Genomic DNA, 17,532 nt, shown 5'->3' with positions numbered 1-17,532 from the left:
GTAAGAACATAAGAACCTCCTGCATCAGGCTATTGGCCCGTCTAATCCTGCATCCTGCTCTCACCAGATGCCTCTAGGAAACGTACCAGCAGGATTCAAGCACAAGAGCACTCTCCCCTCTCAGTAACTGGTATTTGGAAGCAATCTAACCATACAGCCAGAACATAACCATCATAGCTGGTAATCGTTGATAGTCCTAACCTCCATGAATTTGCCCAATTGTTTAAAAAAGCTATCCACGTTAGTGGGCATCCATAGCTGAACTATGTGCTGTGTGAAGAAGCCCTTTCTTTTATCTGTCCTGTATCTCCCAACATTCAGCTTCACTGGATGTCTGTGAGTACTAGTGTTATAAAAGAAGAAAACCCGATTTAATTGCTTGACATTTCCCTGTAACTTTTCTGCCCTAGGACTCTGCAATTTGGTTTCTCTTTCTAAATTGTTTTAAATATGCTTTCTTTTTTTTACAATACAAACTGCTCTGAGAGGTCTTTTAATATAAACGGTATAGAAATATTAAAAATAAAATACCACCTCTTGTCGCACAGGATCTTGTCGCACAGACATCCCTGTTAACAAACGGCAAAGATCTCCAGATGTTCAGGAGATGATTGCCAGGGTTCCTTTCCTACCGTCAGAAAGTTATGGGAGTTCTGACAATGGGCAACCTCTGGCACATATGAACAAATGTAGCTTAGCAGCCAGCAGGTGGCATAGATTTACGTGAGTCAATTCAGTGCCCCTGGCTTCATACCTGAATTCTTTGGTGCTGCCTAGGGCCGGAGATGCAGACAAGCTGCGCGTCTTGGCCCGCCCACGCATGGAGTTAGCGCAGCTCCGCTCCTCGTCGGCCCGACATGAGGAGCATTGGTAGCAGGTGGAGTCTGAGCTGGCATCATCCCCCCCAGGGCTGAAGGCTTCCGGCTCCATCTCCACCCTCAGAAAATAACTTTCCTGGGAAGAAAAAAAGCAGGGTTCAGGTAAATGTTAGGTTTCAAAACCAATGACAGGTCAAGACCCACAGAATAGCTAGTTTGCTGGATGGGAGCCCAAGGACCAGCTAATCCAGCATTCTGTTTCATACCCATAAAGGTGAGAGTCTTTCTCAAACACATGGATCCAGCCCTTGATACCCAGAGATATGCTGCCTCCAGGATGCTTCCAACATTAGTCCCACATGCAGTAGATGCACTGAAATTTGTGACAAGGACTAACTTAGGTCCAGTGATTTCAGATGAGTCCGCTCTGAGCACAGCCACCTGTACTAATCATCCCACAAACACATATTAGAAAAATACAGTGGTACCTTCGGTTAAGAACTTAATTCGTTCCAGAGGTCCGTTCTTAACCTGAAACGGTTCTTAATCCGAGGTGCGCATTCGCTAGTGGGGCCTCCTGTTGCCGCTGCCGCGTGATTTCCGTTCTTATCCTGGGGCAAAGTTCTTAACCTGGAGCAACCACTTCGTGGTTAGCGGAGTTTGTAACCCGAAGCGTCTGTAACCTGATGTGTCTGTGACCCGAGGTACCACTGTATAGTTTTGTATCTTCCATGAGGCCTTAAGGCACTGCTGGGTAAACCTTCAGTCTAGGGGTTGAATGTGGCCCCCCAGGCATCTCCATCTGGCCCTTGGGACTCTCCCCAGGCCACACCCCTCACTGGCTCAGCTCAAGTGCTTTTGCTTGGCTGTGTCATTGAACTCTGATAATGCCTCTTCTTGCTCGCCTGGCTGAATAGAGCTCTGCCTGCTGTCAAATCATCTCCCTCCCTTCACTGCATCCCTTCTCACCCCAATGCAACTTGAGCGAAACTGCATTCATATCAATTACATTTTTTATTACAGCTTTGTATAAATTTCAGCCCTTGCTTCACCAAACACAGCCCTGAGTTTCCTAAAACAGAAAAGGGTACAAGGCGTTCCTGATGCCTTCTGAGCTGGTTGTCCAATTTACATTTTTGTGTGTGTGAAAGCAAGCCTCCCTCTGGTTTTCTGGGTCTCTCTCTCGTTATAGGGATGCTGTGCCTGGCTGGATGCTACACAAGGAGGGCAACGATTCACACCTTCACTAGGTCACCTGCCTATATATATATATACACAAGAGGCCAAAGGCCCATCGAGTGCAGCATCCTATTCTCAAAGTGGCCAGTGGGATGTCTCTGGGAAACCCGCAAGCAGGACTTGAGCACAACAGCCACTGTCTCCACTTGAGATTCCCAGCAACTGGTATGCAAAGGGATGGTGCCTCTGACCATGGAGGCAGAACATGTCCCTCTTCTCCTTAAGGAGATGCCAAAGTGGTGCAATGGTTAGTGTGCTGGACTATGACTTGGTAGGCCTGGGTTCAAATCCCCACTCAGCCATGAGGCTCACTGTGTGACCTTGAGCCAGTTGCTGCCTCTCGGCCCACCCTACCTCACAGGGTTGTTGTAGGGATAAAATGGGGAGAGGGAGCACCATGTATGTTAAGCTCTTTGGAGGAAAAGGTGGGTTATAAATAAAGTAATAACTAAGTCTGAGTGTTGCTGGGAGTGTTGGCGCTTTGATGGCTTAAGGTATTTTTTTCTTCTTCTTTAATCTCTATGGGGCAGCAGTGCACTTCAGTTAAAATGCAGAGAATTCATTTCCTCTTAGCCTGTATCTTCTCGTTTCCAAGCTTAAACTCTCCTTCGATTCTTCATTTTAAAAGGTATTACTTGGGTCAAGCTTTTGAAATGGGGAAGTGGGTGTTGTCGACGTTTCAATAAGCAGGATACAAAAATCTACAATGTATAATAAAAAAGGGGTGGAGGCAGTGGAAATTCTGACTATTAAAACAGCACATGGATTTCGGTCTTGGCTATAAGCATTCTGAAACTGTCAGACCACACACAGGTGCTAGTCTCATTCAGATTGGTGCATTTCAAGCTTTTAAAGCATTTTTGCCATTTTATTTAACCAGCTGACCTTCTTCTGATTGGCCCTCTCCAATACAGACTGAGAAGTACTGTACAGCCTTATGAATACTTTGAAAAAGGAAAAGGCAGCAGCAGCCAAGGTATGTTTAATGCAAGCAAAACCGTGCTACGCCTGAGTGGAATATATTGCATTATGTTAGCAGGGGAGGCAAAAGTATTATTATTTCAATGTTTGCTCCTCTTCTTCTTCTTCTTCTTCATCATCATCATCATCACACAGCTTAACCATGAAGTGATTCCAGCTCATGTCAGCAGTTCTGTAACGGCTTGTTTCAGCCTCATAATTTGTGAAATAACTATCGTGGGCTTCTTAAAAACAACAAATAGGCGTTCTGTGCTACTTGTGCAAAATATATTGAGCCAGTGGCCTTTTGAAGCTACAAATTATGGTAAGAACAGACACACACACCCCGTATATAAATCACAATAAAATGAAGCCGCTCCAGTGGGTTAAAGCTTTTCTTTAGTGTCAACTTTGCAACAAGAGCACATATTCTGCATTGCCAGGAGTGAGAATGTTTGTGGCTCTCCAGATGTTCTTGTGGCTCTCCAGATACTAGGGTTTTTTGGGGGGGTGGGGAAGTGTTGACTATAGTTCCATAGCTTAACAAAACCCCAAAAACCAATACAATAAAAATGTATTGGCACAGTGATGTTTTTATCCAATGATAGTAGATCTATTGACGTTAATAGACATGGCTAACTTGGGTCCATTAATTTCAATGGGTCTACTGCTGCAAGTAGATGTTAGTTGGCTACAGCTCAAAGAAATCAAAGGAGAAAGGAAGGTGGTACATGTACAAAAATTAAACCAGTGAAAGCTAATCATATTTTAACCACACCTTATAGAAGAGGTCACCAGCCCAGCATCCACAAAGGCTTTCACTGGTGCCTCAAACTCTGAGCTTTCATTTTTTAAAAAGTCTCTAGCTCTGCTAGAAAGTAAGTTATGGGGCAAAAAGTGCAGGTACTTTCTAAGAGATTTCTGTGAAATGAGAGTAAGTGAAGTGTGGCCACCTTGTATATTTATCCTGGTACTGAGAAACACTTCCTGTTGTTCCTAGATTGCTTTTTAATCCTTGATATTTAGTTTTTATGTTGGAAGCCACCCAGAATGCCTTGGGCAACCCAGTCAGGTGGGTGGAGTATAAATAATAATAATAATAATAATAATAATAATAATAAATAAATAAATAAATAAATTATTATTATTATTATATCAGCAACAGCCTGTGTGTGTGTGTGTGCAAGTAAAATCAACAGTGTGTGACCCCCAGAATTAAGACTAGCAGGACATAGCTGACTTCCCATGGTAAACAAAAGGCTATCTCTCTAATGTTTATGTTTTGCCACCTGCTATAGCAGCCATGTTGTGACTGGGGCTCCCAGCACTTGCTCAAACTTCAAAATGTGCCCACTGGTCCAAAAAGGTTGGTGAGCCCTGCCTTATGGGTTAATCTGTTACTTCACAGGGTCATCAAAATAAAGCAAACCCCAAACCAAGAAAAAGGGCTCCAAGTCCACTTGTAGGGCAAGAAAGAGAGGCCCCGCTGGTCCTCTCTTAACCAGACCCTCCAAGTGTCCCTATTTTCCATGGATGTCCCTGATTTAGAGAAGCCGTCCCAGTTTTTTATTTGATCCCAGAATGTCCCACTTTTCCTTAGTATGTCCCTATTCTTGTTGGAGGATATGGAGTTATCCAACCCCTGAGCTGTCCGAAGGCAATCCTGCATAGGGAAGGTTTTCAAAAATGTTTTATTATGTTTTTATGTATGTTGGAAGCTGCCCAGAGTTGCTGGGGCAACCCAGTAAGATGTGTGAGATATAAATAGTAAAATTATCATTATGGAATGGGACATCCCTATATTCATTGGAGAAACATTGGAAGGTATGGTGTTAACTCAGAGAGCACCTGCTGGGGGTTCTGCTGAGGACAGCCATCCCTGCTGCAAAGTCAATAAAGACTTCTTTTTTATTTGTCCCTTAAAGAGGCGTATCATGTTAATTTTTCTGAGACTGCCAAAAAACAAACTCTGGTGTACCAGGCACCGATCAGATGTGACTGAACCATGACTCCCATAATTACTGACTGCTGGGCACGCTGGCAGGAGTTGATGGGTGCTGGGAATCAAGCAACATCTGGAGGGCCACAAATGTTCCTCATCCCTGTCTGGTAAAGAGCCTAATGAAGTAGTCCTCTGATGGCTATATACTGACTGGAAATGGCTTTATGCTTAAGTGAAGAGGTGATCATCTCCAAATTCTGCTTTTCATACTTCTGCAATCTATTTTGGAAAGTTGTTGCTCACTATGCATTTGGACATTTCTGCGGATACCATAACGGAATTTTGCATGATGGTTCCCAAGTTCAAGGAGCAGGCAACATCTGAGGGGAAAGCCTTGAAATGTTTCAGGTCAGGTAGGACATCATACAAATGTGGCCAGAATTATACGTAGAACTATATGGAGCCTAGCCAACTTTCAGAGTAGCCTTCAACCCAATATTGCATTATGCAGGAGGGCTTCAGAAGCACTGGGGCGATGCTGCACCCAGGTAGACTAGCTCCCTGATGCTACAAGGGGGTCATGCCACTTTGTAAACAAAGGACAAGAATGCAGGCATTGACAGTTCTTTGCCAAGTGCAATTTGCACAGCAGTTTGTAGGACCAACAACCTAAAGAGGGCTTATTTTACTGTTCTACATGACTTTGTAGAAGAAACAGGCTTCCTACCCTACTAAAAGAAACTTTATGCAGAAGCTTCACTCTACAGAATGCTTTATAGAATAGCAAATAAAACCCCGGGGGCGGGGGGGAAACAAACAGGTGCTGCCTGGAAGAACAACAAAGTGAACCATTAAGGAAACCCATATGTTGATGAACTACAAGTACCATGCATGGTGGGGCTGATGGGAGCAATGTCTAGAGGGCCAAATGTTCCCAACATCTGGGTTAGAGTATAAGACTATACTCAGAAAGTCTTGTGTTCAAATCCCCACTGAGTCTCAAAGCTCACTGAAGTGACCTAAGGTCAGTCATTGTGTCTTCCTTAGCCTAACTTAACTCACAGAGTTCCTGTGAGGGTAAAAGGGAGAGGGAGAGAAGAATTATTTGGGCCACCCTGAGTTCCTTGAAGGTAGGGTGTGATAGAAATACAATAAATATAGAAGCGTTAAGAAATAGGTCATTTTTCTCCCTCAGTAATTTCACTTGATGAGCGAAGATGTTCAGGTTGTGCCTGCAGAGTGGAGGTCGCATAATATACTATAGCACCACATAGAGGGTTCAAAATATTTCTGAGTCCGCGGCCAGAAGGAGGAGGAGTATCAGGAAGGGTGGATTAAATTCAATGATTATCTAGTTAAATTTGTTAAGTTAAATTAACTGAAAAGAGCTTGCAGATACTTAATTCGCTTAGGATTTTATTTATGTTAAGTGATGAATTAATGTGCTTAATTCCATAAGGTGAAGATTTAAGGATGTTAATGTTTAAGTTAAATTTCATAAGAACTGGGATTTGGAAATCCGCTAAAAGGACATGCAATGAAATTCAACCAAGGGGAAGTGAGGAAGTCACTTAACAAAGTTAATAAGTGTAATTTTCAATAAGGTTATGATTTATGTTTGTTTGTCTTGTGTGTTTGTTTGTTTATAATATTGTGAAAACCAATAAAAAAATTTGGGGGGGGAAACCACAAAATATTTCGGACAGCCATTTGCTTATGCCATCATTAATTGGCCAGAAGAACTAGATTACCCTGTACGACGTCGGCCTGTACATTACACAATTAAGAACTCACCATAACTCATATAACACAAGAGGACAGTGGGGCATTCAGAAAGCAGAACAAGAAAGCACTTTATCTCGCTCTTAGTCTCCCTTTTTGCAAATAAAATGTTTTATTCAGTAGTTAACACACTACTTCTCAGGAACCCAAAAATCTTCCCTTTTCAGCACACAGAATATGAGAATGCTAGCTAAAATACACTTTTTAATTTTATTCTTTCCATGTCTCTCTCTCTCTATCACAGTAATTTAGCTTAAACCGTACTTTCAAGACTTCACTACATTTGACCTTACACTGAGAGCGAGCTGAAATAAACACAACATTGAGGTCACCCTGTAACATTTCAGCAAAGGCAGAACTTGATCTCAGGTCCTCAGGGGAGGCTGCTCCATGAGGGCAAATGGGGCACTGTCTCACCAGCCTCAATCTGCCCTCAGCCAGTCCTCACCTGCCTGTCTTCTTACAATCAGTCAGGCGGTGGTTCTGCTTGCCGTTAACTCCGGCGCCACCTACTGTTGGTCTCCCTGCCTACTGCCCTACCAGACCCAACAGGCACCAGACACCACTGCTGGTCTTGAATAACTAAAGTAAAGTTTTGGATTTGCTGGACCATGCTATTTGTATATTCCAAATGCGCGACAGAAACAATTTTTCTGAATGCATTGCAGACTCAAAATTTCCTGTTCCTGCTGCCAGTTTACTGAACTCTTACATAAGAGATAAGAAACAGGAAACACTGCTGTCAATAGTCCAGAAAACACAAGACCAAGGTTTCAGGCTGCCCTTCCTCAAATTAAGTAACTTCCCAAAATGTATTCCAGTGTTGTTGTCTTAGAGCATCGGGGCTTCTAAATTCATGTAACCACTGATGTTTTGCAAACTTTAGAAGCCAGAATGGTGCAAAGGAAAAAAAGGGTTGGTTCTCCTATTTCAAGATGAAGTGTGACTCCCAAAGTTCACTTAGTGATCTCAAAAGCAAGTCAGTGGCTCTGTTTGAACATCTTATCACATCTTGGTTTGAAAAGGATATAATTTATAGAGTTAGAATAGTTTTGCTAACAATGGTTTGATGTAATGTCTGAATTGGCAAACCAGGTATAGTCAAAGTACTATGTCTGGAGTTAGTTGTACAATAGGAGGAGTGCTGAGAGGATGAAAATCAAATGAGCAGTATACATACAAAACCATGGTTTGGGCTGCCCAGCAGGCAAACCAGCCTTGAAATAAATTCAGTTTGTTCCACAGGCTGTAAATATGTTTATCAAAGAAGTAGCCACACAAACCTAGCACAAACCATGGTTTTCAATTCTGGATTACTATCTGATCACAAACAATGTTTGCCTGTTCAGACATCATGCCGAACCATCACTAAGTTTCCTTAACCATGGTTTGGCTTAATATCTGAAAAGAACCCCAACCCAGCTTGCTTGTAACGCAAAATCAAACCATGGCTTACCATGTATGAGAAAGCGTACTAGCGCACAGGGAGAAAATCACGACCATACTGCCAGAAGTTAAACCATGGTTTGATTTAACCATGTTTTGTCCGCACCTAGGCTCATGATTTGTTTTCTCCAAACGAACCATGAGCAATAAGCCAAGAATGAATTTTGGATACATCTGTGGGTTTGTTTAGACATTTAATACAACCAACCAACCAACCATTACTATGCCATTACCAAGCAGGAGAGGTCTGAACACTTGTGAAATGCTGATTAATTTGTCACCATTTTTACTTTGCCTTTCTGTAAAACTTGCACCCTTGTCAAAATGAAAACAAATCTGACAAATTTCCATCTTTGAACTGACATTTACCAACAAAAACTGATGCTTTTTGTCACAAGACCTTCTGCTTTTGCAGACAACAAGAAAGCAGTTCTTCAACTTATCAAGCCCTCTATGGGCACAGCCAACAGATGTCAGGAACGGGGGGGGGGGGGGGACAGCCAAAAACTTGGGAAAAGAAACCGAGCTGACTAGAAAACATAGTTAAATACAGTTGTGTGGCTCTTTTCCACTTCTCTTGATTTATGTAACAATGAAAAATCCACTCAATAGTGCCAAAAGTTAAATTTAGATAAAACTCAAGTTTCTTCAACATCCAAGTTCATCCCTCAGCTCCACTCCATCTTCAAATCCCCGTCCCAAACTCTTTAGAAGTTCCCACCTGCATTCACGTACCCTGCGGTGTAAGATATCTCCCCATTCTCTTTTTCCCCTTATTCTGTCATACTCCCTGCCTGTGTTCATCATTTGTTGCTTATCTCGTTTCCCCCTCCAGCCCCATACTGTATCCCCATTTTATCTCTCAACGACCCCATGCCTTTTCTTCATCCCTGCCCCCTCTTGCCCCATACACCCACTTCTCTCACACCCTACCACCTTTCCTCTCACCCCCTCCTAATTCACCGCCACTCTCCTGCCCCATACTTCCATTTTCCTTTCTCTCGCTCACTAGCCCCTCACTCCTTCAGCCCTATACCCCTGCTACACTCACCAACCCCATCCTGCCCCATATCCCACTACATTCACCAGCCCCTCCTGCCCCATACTCCCCACATCCAACCTCCTCCTGCCCCATACTCCCACACTCACCAGCCCCTCCTGCCTCATAACACCCCCACCCCTCCTGCCCCATATCCCCATACGCTCACCAGTGCCTCCTGTCGTTTACTTTCTCACGCACCAGCCCCTCCTGCCCCATACTCCTGCTCCATACCCCCACCCCACCCCACCCATCCAGCCCCATATCCTTCCAGACTAACCAGCCTCCCCTGCCCCATACTCCCACTCACCACTTGCTCCTACCCCATACACTCCCACCCCACCCCACTCCACCCCTCCTGCCCCATATCCTCCCAGACTAACCACCTGCTCCTACCCCATACCCCCACACCCCACTCCACCCCTCCTGCCCCATATCCTCCCAGACTAACCAGCCTCTCCTGCCCCTCACCGCCCCACACATCCCACCCACTCCTGCCCCATATCCCACACACTCACCAGCCCCTCCTGCCCCATGCCGCTTTCCTTTCTCACTCTCCAGCCCCTCCTGCCCCACAGCCCCATTTCTGCCTGCGCCGGCCCCTCCCCTTCTCCTCCTGCCTTTCTTGCCTCACCTCCATGCCCCCTTCCCCTCCTCTTGCACCTTCCTCACAGAGCTCCCCCCCGGGCCCCCCTCGAGTGGGGCGCCCCCTCCTCCTCCGAACCCTGCCCTCCGGCCCCGCCCCCTCCGCCTCGCGTCACTCACTTTCTCACTCGCGCGCCAAGCGGCCCCGCCTCCGCCGCCTCCTCAGGTGCGCGAGGCCAACCCCCGCTCCCCGGCCTCAGAGGCCTGCCGCCGGCCGGCAACTCCTCCAGCCCAGCGAGCGCGGCCAAGAGCGGCAACGACGGCGGCAGCGGCAACCCCCGCCAGGCACCTCCTCCATCCTCCTCGGCCCGTCCCTCCTTCCTTCCCCTCAGGGAGGTAAAACCTGGTAAAGAGGGAGGAGCGGGACTGGGAGCGAGGAGAGCGCTATTACGCATGCGCTCATTCGGCGAAGAGGCCAAGGCCAAGCGAGCCCGGAGGGGGCTTGAGGGAAGGGATTCGGTCCGTGAGGAGAGCATGCGCGGCTTGTGTTTGTGGCGGGCGCTTCTGTGGACTTGGGCCCGCAGATTTAGGAAAAGTGTAGAACGGCGCGCAGTGTTAGTTTCCGGGTTCTGTAAACTCCCAATATAAATTACGGAAGAACCCCAGAATTTTAACGTAGGCGTTGTGATGATGATCATTATTATTATCGTTACAATTTATTACTCGCTCTTCACCATAAGGTCCCAGGACGGACTACAACAGTTTAAAACACAACGCTGATATTAAAACGCAATAATTACACAATACTAAGAAAAAGATTAAAACAAGCTTAAGATTACGGAAATAAGGTGGGCCCCTCAAATATAACACCGCAAGTGGCACAGCGTGGTGTTATATTTCCAGCAACCCAGAAACTCCGTATCCAGGCCATGAAGTGGGGCCACTCTACACTTTTCTTTCTCTATCCCTCAGAAGAGAAAGCAGCTCAAGTAAGAGCTTCTGCGCACGCGCAAAAAGAGGCCCGCTGGAAAATAGAGCGAGGCCGAGCCACTTCAGCGCGCGTGCGCAGTGCGTGCCAGTGGCCCCGCTGCGCGCAGCTTTGACAAGAAGGCGCTCTGCATAAGTTCAGATACAACGTGGTTTCCCTTTTGTTCTGCAGAAGTCTCACGGCCCACATCTCTCTTTCAAAACCTGAGGTGGGCTGTGGAACAAACAAAAGACGAGCAAAGGGTCTTGTGTCACCTTTTAAGCGATATGGCAGTTTAATTTGGAATAAAGGTTTTGTGCACTTGGCGCAATTCAGGATTCGGGCGTCTGACGAAGTGTAACATGGAAGAATGGAGACAAGAGAGCTCCCGAGCTTATGCAGAGTAAATCTCTTCCATCCCCCTAAAGCAGCCCAGGATCATATCTTTGAAGTTTAAGAGGAGGAGGATACCAAGGAGTAGGCATGACTTGCACACAGAATCAGGGCCCAGGGAGCTTCCTGAACACTTCTTCATACATAACAGCTAGAATCTGCATTGTCATACAGTAGCTAAGTGCCATCTTGCTACTGTGATTGCTTACTGTTTGTTTTTACTGTATTTATTGGATACTGGATGGACTGCTTTATTGTTATGTGTTGCAAACCACCCTGGAGCTTGTTTCCCCCCTCCCTTTTAAATGAAGGACACTATAAAAACGTTTCAAATAAATGCACATTTAGATAAGCACAATATGGTAGTGCATATGGAACTTGGAAATGTTTATTAGATTAAGACTGGGAAACAGCGTGGAGGAAGGGATTCTTTTTTTAAAAAAAACCAAGGCAAGGTAGAAAAAGTGTCTGTGCTGTGAAAGGATTCAAACTAACTAGAGCCTCTGCGTGTGTTTGTTAAAGAGTACTGGACTAGAACTGGGAAGACTCCGGTTCAAACTCGCATCAGAAGCTCACTGAGTGGCAATGGACTAGTCATTATATTTTCAGCCTCAGCTACCTACCTTTATGCCCATGATGGATAGCTCAGTCGGCAAACCATGATATACAATATATACACGATATCTTTATTGTCATTGTCCCTTGCGGAACAATGAAATTGAAAAATGAGAACTCTTAATCCCACGTTGGGCAAGAATATTCATGCACTGCACAGGAATGGACTGGATGATCCTTGTGCTCCCTTCCAGCTCTACAATTCTATGATTCTATGTCTGTTTTAACATGGGGAAGGGGAGGTGCATAGTGTTTTTTAAAAAAACAAAGTTCAAAGCAGATGTAGAGGGCTCTTCATTTCTCTTAGAGGAATGTGGTGCTGAGGAAGGGGGTGACTGAGCCTTTGCACTGTTCTCCCAATCAAATACCTCCCACCCCCACATACTCTGTGGCTAATAACAGGTGTCTGGGAAGGTAAAAATCCAGAAAATGGCACAGAAGGAGGGGTGTTCAATTTAAACTAGCCCACTCTTCCCAAAACCTAACCTTTAGGAAGATTTATTTAGGGTTAGGGTGAGATTTGACATTTAAGGAGTCATTCCAGCTCAGAGTACCGGTATCTTTGAGCAAGGTGCCTGAGGGAGGAGAGGTGAACGTTTATTTGTGTTCCGTCAAGAGTTTCCTCATGCTCCTATTGCACCAGCTTGGGGGAATCTGAATGAGGAAGTTGGGTGTGGGGGATAACACTAACCCAGAAATGCAGATAGCCTGTTTGCAAGAGAGAGCTTTTTAAAGGGGAAAGCCCAACTGAAAGCAAAGCATTTTTATATTAACAGTACTTCTGATGGGGGCTTGAGACCTAGGGAGGCCATCTTGCCTAAAGCCACTTGCAGCCTCAACTGATGGGGTTGTAGTCAAAGCACCTAGAGGGCACCTGGTTGCTGAAGGCTGCATTAGTGTAACATCCGGTGCAGTTTCCCTGTCGCAAGAGTTGGCTGGAATTTCAAAAAGTCGACTGAAAACAGGTCAACAAAGCCAGAGGCGGGCCCTGTCATGAGGTAGCTGCTTTAGATTTTGGGAAACGTGATGAGCTACTGACTGTCCTGACTTTTGCATTATAATCCAGCAGGAGACTCCTGTTGTTCTGTGGAAGCCTGGTTGGAACAAACATAGAAAAGAAACCCCCTTCATTTCAAGTAGGCTTGTACACAGGATAATGTCCTGGTCAATTTTGCCTTGTGTCAATGAGCATGAAGGAGGTGGGGGGTAGACCCATTTGGATTGGAGAACGACTGGAAATTGCATGCAGAATGTCCCAAGTTCAGTCCCCAGCATCTCAGTCCCCTGCCTGAAATTCTGGAGAGCTGCTGCCGGTTAGTGTCGACAGTACCAAGTTAGATGAGCCAATGGTTTGGCTCAGTATAAGGCAGCTGCCTGTGGTTTTTTTTTTCTGCATCAAGACTCCCAAATGCTTTGTACTAGCTCTTCATGAAGCATCTTTCATTTTATTTAAATAGGCCTAATGCAAATTTAAATATAGAAAAATAATTGTGATTCACGCTCCTGCCCTTCTCTTTCCAGCAAGCAACAAGGTCAATGTCACAGCTGCTAAGAGGAAACATTTTTACATAGCCCATTTCTTTAGGACATCTACTGCTTTTACGGGAAGGATGCCTCCCCCCCCTTCCCCCAACCAAGGAGAGATGCAGTTCTAGTGCAATGCACTTATTACCTGTACAAGGACCACCAGATGACCCGCTATGTTGATGACCTCCTGCGTTTGATGAACACTTATCCTAATTGATGGCGATTAGACACAGTGGATCAACGGACAAGCACACTCCTATTTTTAGAGAGCTCAATGGTTCTGTAGCCATCTCCAAAGGATATGACCTTGGTAATGAACTTTGGGATGCTTGCTTACTTTCTGGAGCATGAGTGGTTAAGTGCTAGTCCTGAACCTCGAGGCAATAATAATTAAGTAGTACTAGTTGTGCCCCAGAGAAGGGCTGGCACATGGCATCCCTTGGCATTTGCTGGAGCCCAGAAGAACCCACTGATGATGCCTGCCTTGGTCCACTCATCAAAAATATGTATGTCCCAGATTCTAAGCTGCCACATTTATTTCCCACAATGCCCAGACGTCACTCTGAGGCACTGTGGGGAATTCCAGTGCAGCTATACTCAACTACCCAGTGTGGAGCTGCTGTTGATACCAGGTCAGTGGCTGGTGGGAAACCCACAAGCAGGACTTGAGCACAGGAGCTCTCTTGCCTCCAGTGGGTTCCAGCAACTGGTACCCAGAAGCATTGCCACTGCATAGCCATTCTGCTTTTTGCTGGATCCTAGAATACTGGGTTGAATTCTATTTCCCTTGTATTTATGCTAAATGATGCTGTTTTCATCTGCCATCTGCAGATGGACCACTGGCTTGATCAAGCAAGGCAATTATTATGTGCTTATTTATCTCATCTTCCGATAGGTGCTGGTGATGCCATGCTGATAATGTCTCTTTGAGGGATATGTTGTGGATGTGTCCTGTGACATCTTCTTTTTGGTCAGCTGCAGTTGTTCATATTAACTTTGTTTTGGGGGGGAAATCCTTGAGGTTTGTGGATGTTCACACATCCCCGTGATGCGTGGGGACAAGCAGACAGGCAACAAAAGAGGACCTTGCAATTGCTTTATGGTTGCAAAGAGCCTTGTGCTTCTACGTTAGAAGGTTAAAACCCAACCACCATTACACAGCAGTCTAAAATGCTTACTGCCCTTCCTGCAATTTTGTTTGGATATCTAATTGGGGAAAATGAGCTGCTTTGATTAATAAAAAGGTAAAGGTAAAGGTACCCCTGCCCGTACGGGCCAGTCTTGACAGACTCTGGGGTTGTGCGCCCATCTCACTTAAGAGGCCAGGGGGCAGCGCTGTCCGGAGACACTTCCGGGTCACGTGGCCAGCGTGACATCGCTGCTCTGGCGAGCCAGAGCCGCACACGGAAACGCCGTTTACCTTCCCGCTGGTAAGCGGTCCCTATTTATCTACTTGCACCCGGAGGTGCTTTCGAACTGCTAGGTTGGCAGGCGCTGGGACCGAGCAGCGGGAGCGCACCCCGCCGCAGGGATTCGAACCGCCGACCTTTCGATCGGCAAGCCCTAGGCGCTGAGGCTTTAACCCACAGCGCCACCTGCGTCCCTTATACTTTGATTAATAGATAGGTTTAAATTAGGATTGATGGATTATTTTTACTGTTAATGGTAGCCGACATTTCTTTTCATTCTGTGATATTTGCATATTATTATTATTTTAAAAAGGATTAAATGCAGTTATAGCAGACAGGTTTAGTGCAACCTTTCTGAAAACAGAAACCACGCTTCATTCCATACCAGTTGCACTTATTTCATAAGACTGGCAAGAACATCGGAGCCAAGTTAAGAAGGGATTTAATCTGAAATAAACATTCTTAGGGGCAGTCTAAGCCAAGATTTGGTGGTCGGACAAATCTCGTAGGAAGCCGTAAGGGGAAAAGGTCAGGCTGTCTTCCGTAATGGTCCTATCGGAAAGCCACTTTTCATAGACTGTCACTGTTAAACCTTGTTCGTAATACGGGGCAGGGAGACCAAATTAGGCCGATAAAGAAGTTCAGGACTCTCAAAAAAAGGAAGCACTTCTCACACAATGCATAATGAAAATGATACTTCTCACAAGACACGCTGACAGCTTTCAAGGGGGATTAAACCTTTATTTAGTGTGTGTACAGTGGTACCTCGGGTTAAGTACTTAATTCGTTCCAGAGGTCTGTTCTTATCCTGAAACTGTTCTTAACCTGAAGCACCACTTTTGCTAATGGGGCCTCCTACTGCCACCACGCCGCCGGAGCACAATTTCTGTTCTCATCCTGAAGCAAAGTTCTTAACCCGAGGTAATATTTCTGGGTTAGCGAAGTCTGTAACCTGAAGCATATGTAACCTGAATCCAGCTTTTTGTTGGATCCTAGAAAACTGGGTTGAATTCTATTTCCCTTGTATTTATGCTAAACGACGCTTTTTTCATCTGCCATCTATCAGAAACATATTTGAGAGGCTGCAAGTGTACTGAACATCAATAGCTTCGCTTTCATTGTCTCTCCCCTTTCATCGCCTCTCTCCTCACAGATAAATATTCTTTTCATTTATACCTATTTTTATACCTGCCAGGTCCAGGTGGCCGAGATCACAGATGCGTTAGAAATCCTACCCAAATAAGAAAAAAAGCTGCTTCTCCCCGGTTTGGAGGGTGACCAAAAACAAAAGGTGGGGGAAGCGTCCAAAAGAAAGAAAAATATAATAAAACTCCTTACCTTTCCTTTACTGCCTCCTGGTTTCTAAAAGAAGCAGGAAAGGCTTTGCTCAAAATCCTTGCTGCTAAGTAGAGTCAAGAAAAAAGGATTAGGTGCTTTGACTTAGCCCTGCCCATGAGTTTAGATAAAATACCCCAGATAAAATGACTAATCAGGGTGCCTAGACCTCCCTCCTCAATAATTTTTTAAAAAGCTTTTTCATGATACAATACAATAAAAAACAAACTAGAAGTAAAGAAGGAAGGAAGGAAGGAAAAAATGCAAAGCCCTCTCTTAAATGTAGATCTTAATCCTTGTCTCATACAGAAAGGGGTGAACCCTCCCAGCTCTCACCTGGGAGTTTCCCTTCCTTCTTTCCAATCTCCCAGCCTTGGAGATCTTCCCTTCCCTTCCTCTCACTTTCACCAACCATCTATCACCTTCATGTGTGTATAATTCCCTTAGTGACCCAGAGTAGAGATTGTTTTGTTCTGGAGATGGGGAAAACATTGGAAAAAAAATACAAAATTATTTCACAAGTGCCATCCTTGAAGATCCCAAATACTGGCATACTGTTAAGAAATACTATGCAGTTGCACCCCCTAGTGGGATAAGGGAGCAATTGTAACCTCACCTGTCTTGTAGCAAAAACAAGCCGGAATCTTGTGGCAGCTTATGCCATAAAGCACGCCCCTCAGGGCGATGTTTAGGTTACAAATTTATTGTAATGTATGATGGTGGTCTTTGTTTTTGTTTTGCTTTGGTTCCTGTTTGTCCTTTGTAAGTTTTGGCGGTTTTAAATTTGGAGGTTTAAGTATATTATGTTGGTATGGGAAACTGTCGTGTGATGGGCCATTGGCCGTAATAAAGATCAATCCAATCCAATCCTCCCCCAAAAATTCTTGGAACTTCAGTCCTGTCCCTTGTCCCTCAGAGCTATAATTCCCTGCACCCTTAGTACACTATAGTTCCCCAGACTCTTTGGGGGGAAAGTCACACACTTTAAATGTGCACTGAATGTGCTTTAAATGTGTGATGCAGACTGTTCCCACAACCCTAACCAGAAGTAAATACTATCTGAGTTTCCCTGAGGCATACTCCCCAGGAAAGTGGGGTTAGGATTGCAGCGTAATCAATGTTTTGGAGCATCTTATGTTCTTATTTAAAAAGGGACGCGGGTGGCGCTGTGGGCAGAAGCGGCTTAGTCATGCTGGAAGCTAGCTGTGGACAAACGCCAGCTCCCTCAGCCTATGGAGTGAGATGAGTGCCACAACCTCAGAGTCGGTCACGACTGGACCTAATGGTCAGGGGTCCCTTTACCTTTACTATGTTCTTATTTAAAACATAAGAAGATCCATCTAGTCCAGCACTGTTTTTTCCACAGTCGCCAACCAGATTCCTCTGCCAACCAGATTCCTCTAGGAAGCCAACAGAGAGTCATACGACAACATCAAATTCATCTTTATCTGAGAAGCTATCCTTTCTTTTTAAAA

At 45.1% G+C, this 17,532-nt stretch overlaps 1 protein-coding gene and 1 long non-coding RNA gene across 4 annotated transcripts in view; one reads left to right on the top strand and one right to left on the bottom strand.

The window, feature by feature from the left end:
- Positions 1-10,123, bottom strand: part of NADK (NAD kinase) — a 54,429-nt gene extending 44,306 nt beyond the window's left edge. Inside the window, exons 1-2 of one of the 3 annotated variants that reach the window (XM_079987087.1) lie at positions 9,992-10,123; positions 755-954 (exon numbers count right to left, since the gene is read on the bottom strand). In XM_079987087.1, coding sequence (XP_079843213.1) covers positions 755-930 — 176 coding nt within the window. In that variant the 5' untranslated portion in view covers positions 931-954; positions 9,992-10,123. Of the gene's footprint in view, positions 1-754; positions 955-9,744; positions 9,781-9,860; positions 9,884-9,991 lie in introns of those variants that run through there. The other 2 variants (XM_079987086.1, XM_079987085.1) reach the window with 2 other exon arrangements.
- Positions 10,088-11,529, top strand: LOC307222239. The gene is made up of 2 exons (XR_013841662.1): positions 10,088-10,207; positions 10,784-11,529. It is a non-coding gene; the product is annotated as an uncharacterized lncRNA (long non-coding RNA).
- The last annotated feature ends 6,003 nt before the right edge of the window (positions 11,530-17,532 follow it).

Source organism: Podarcis cretensis (genome assembly GCF_951804945.1).
Source record: "Podarcis cretensis genome assembly, chromosome: 8".
NCBI classification, from domain to species: domain Eukaryota; kingdom Metazoa; phylum Chordata; class Lepidosauria; order Squamata; family Lacertidae; genus Podarcis; species Podarcis cretensis.
Note: the sequence above shows the minus strand (reverse complement) of the source record. Positions and strands in the feature narration are given on the sequence as shown.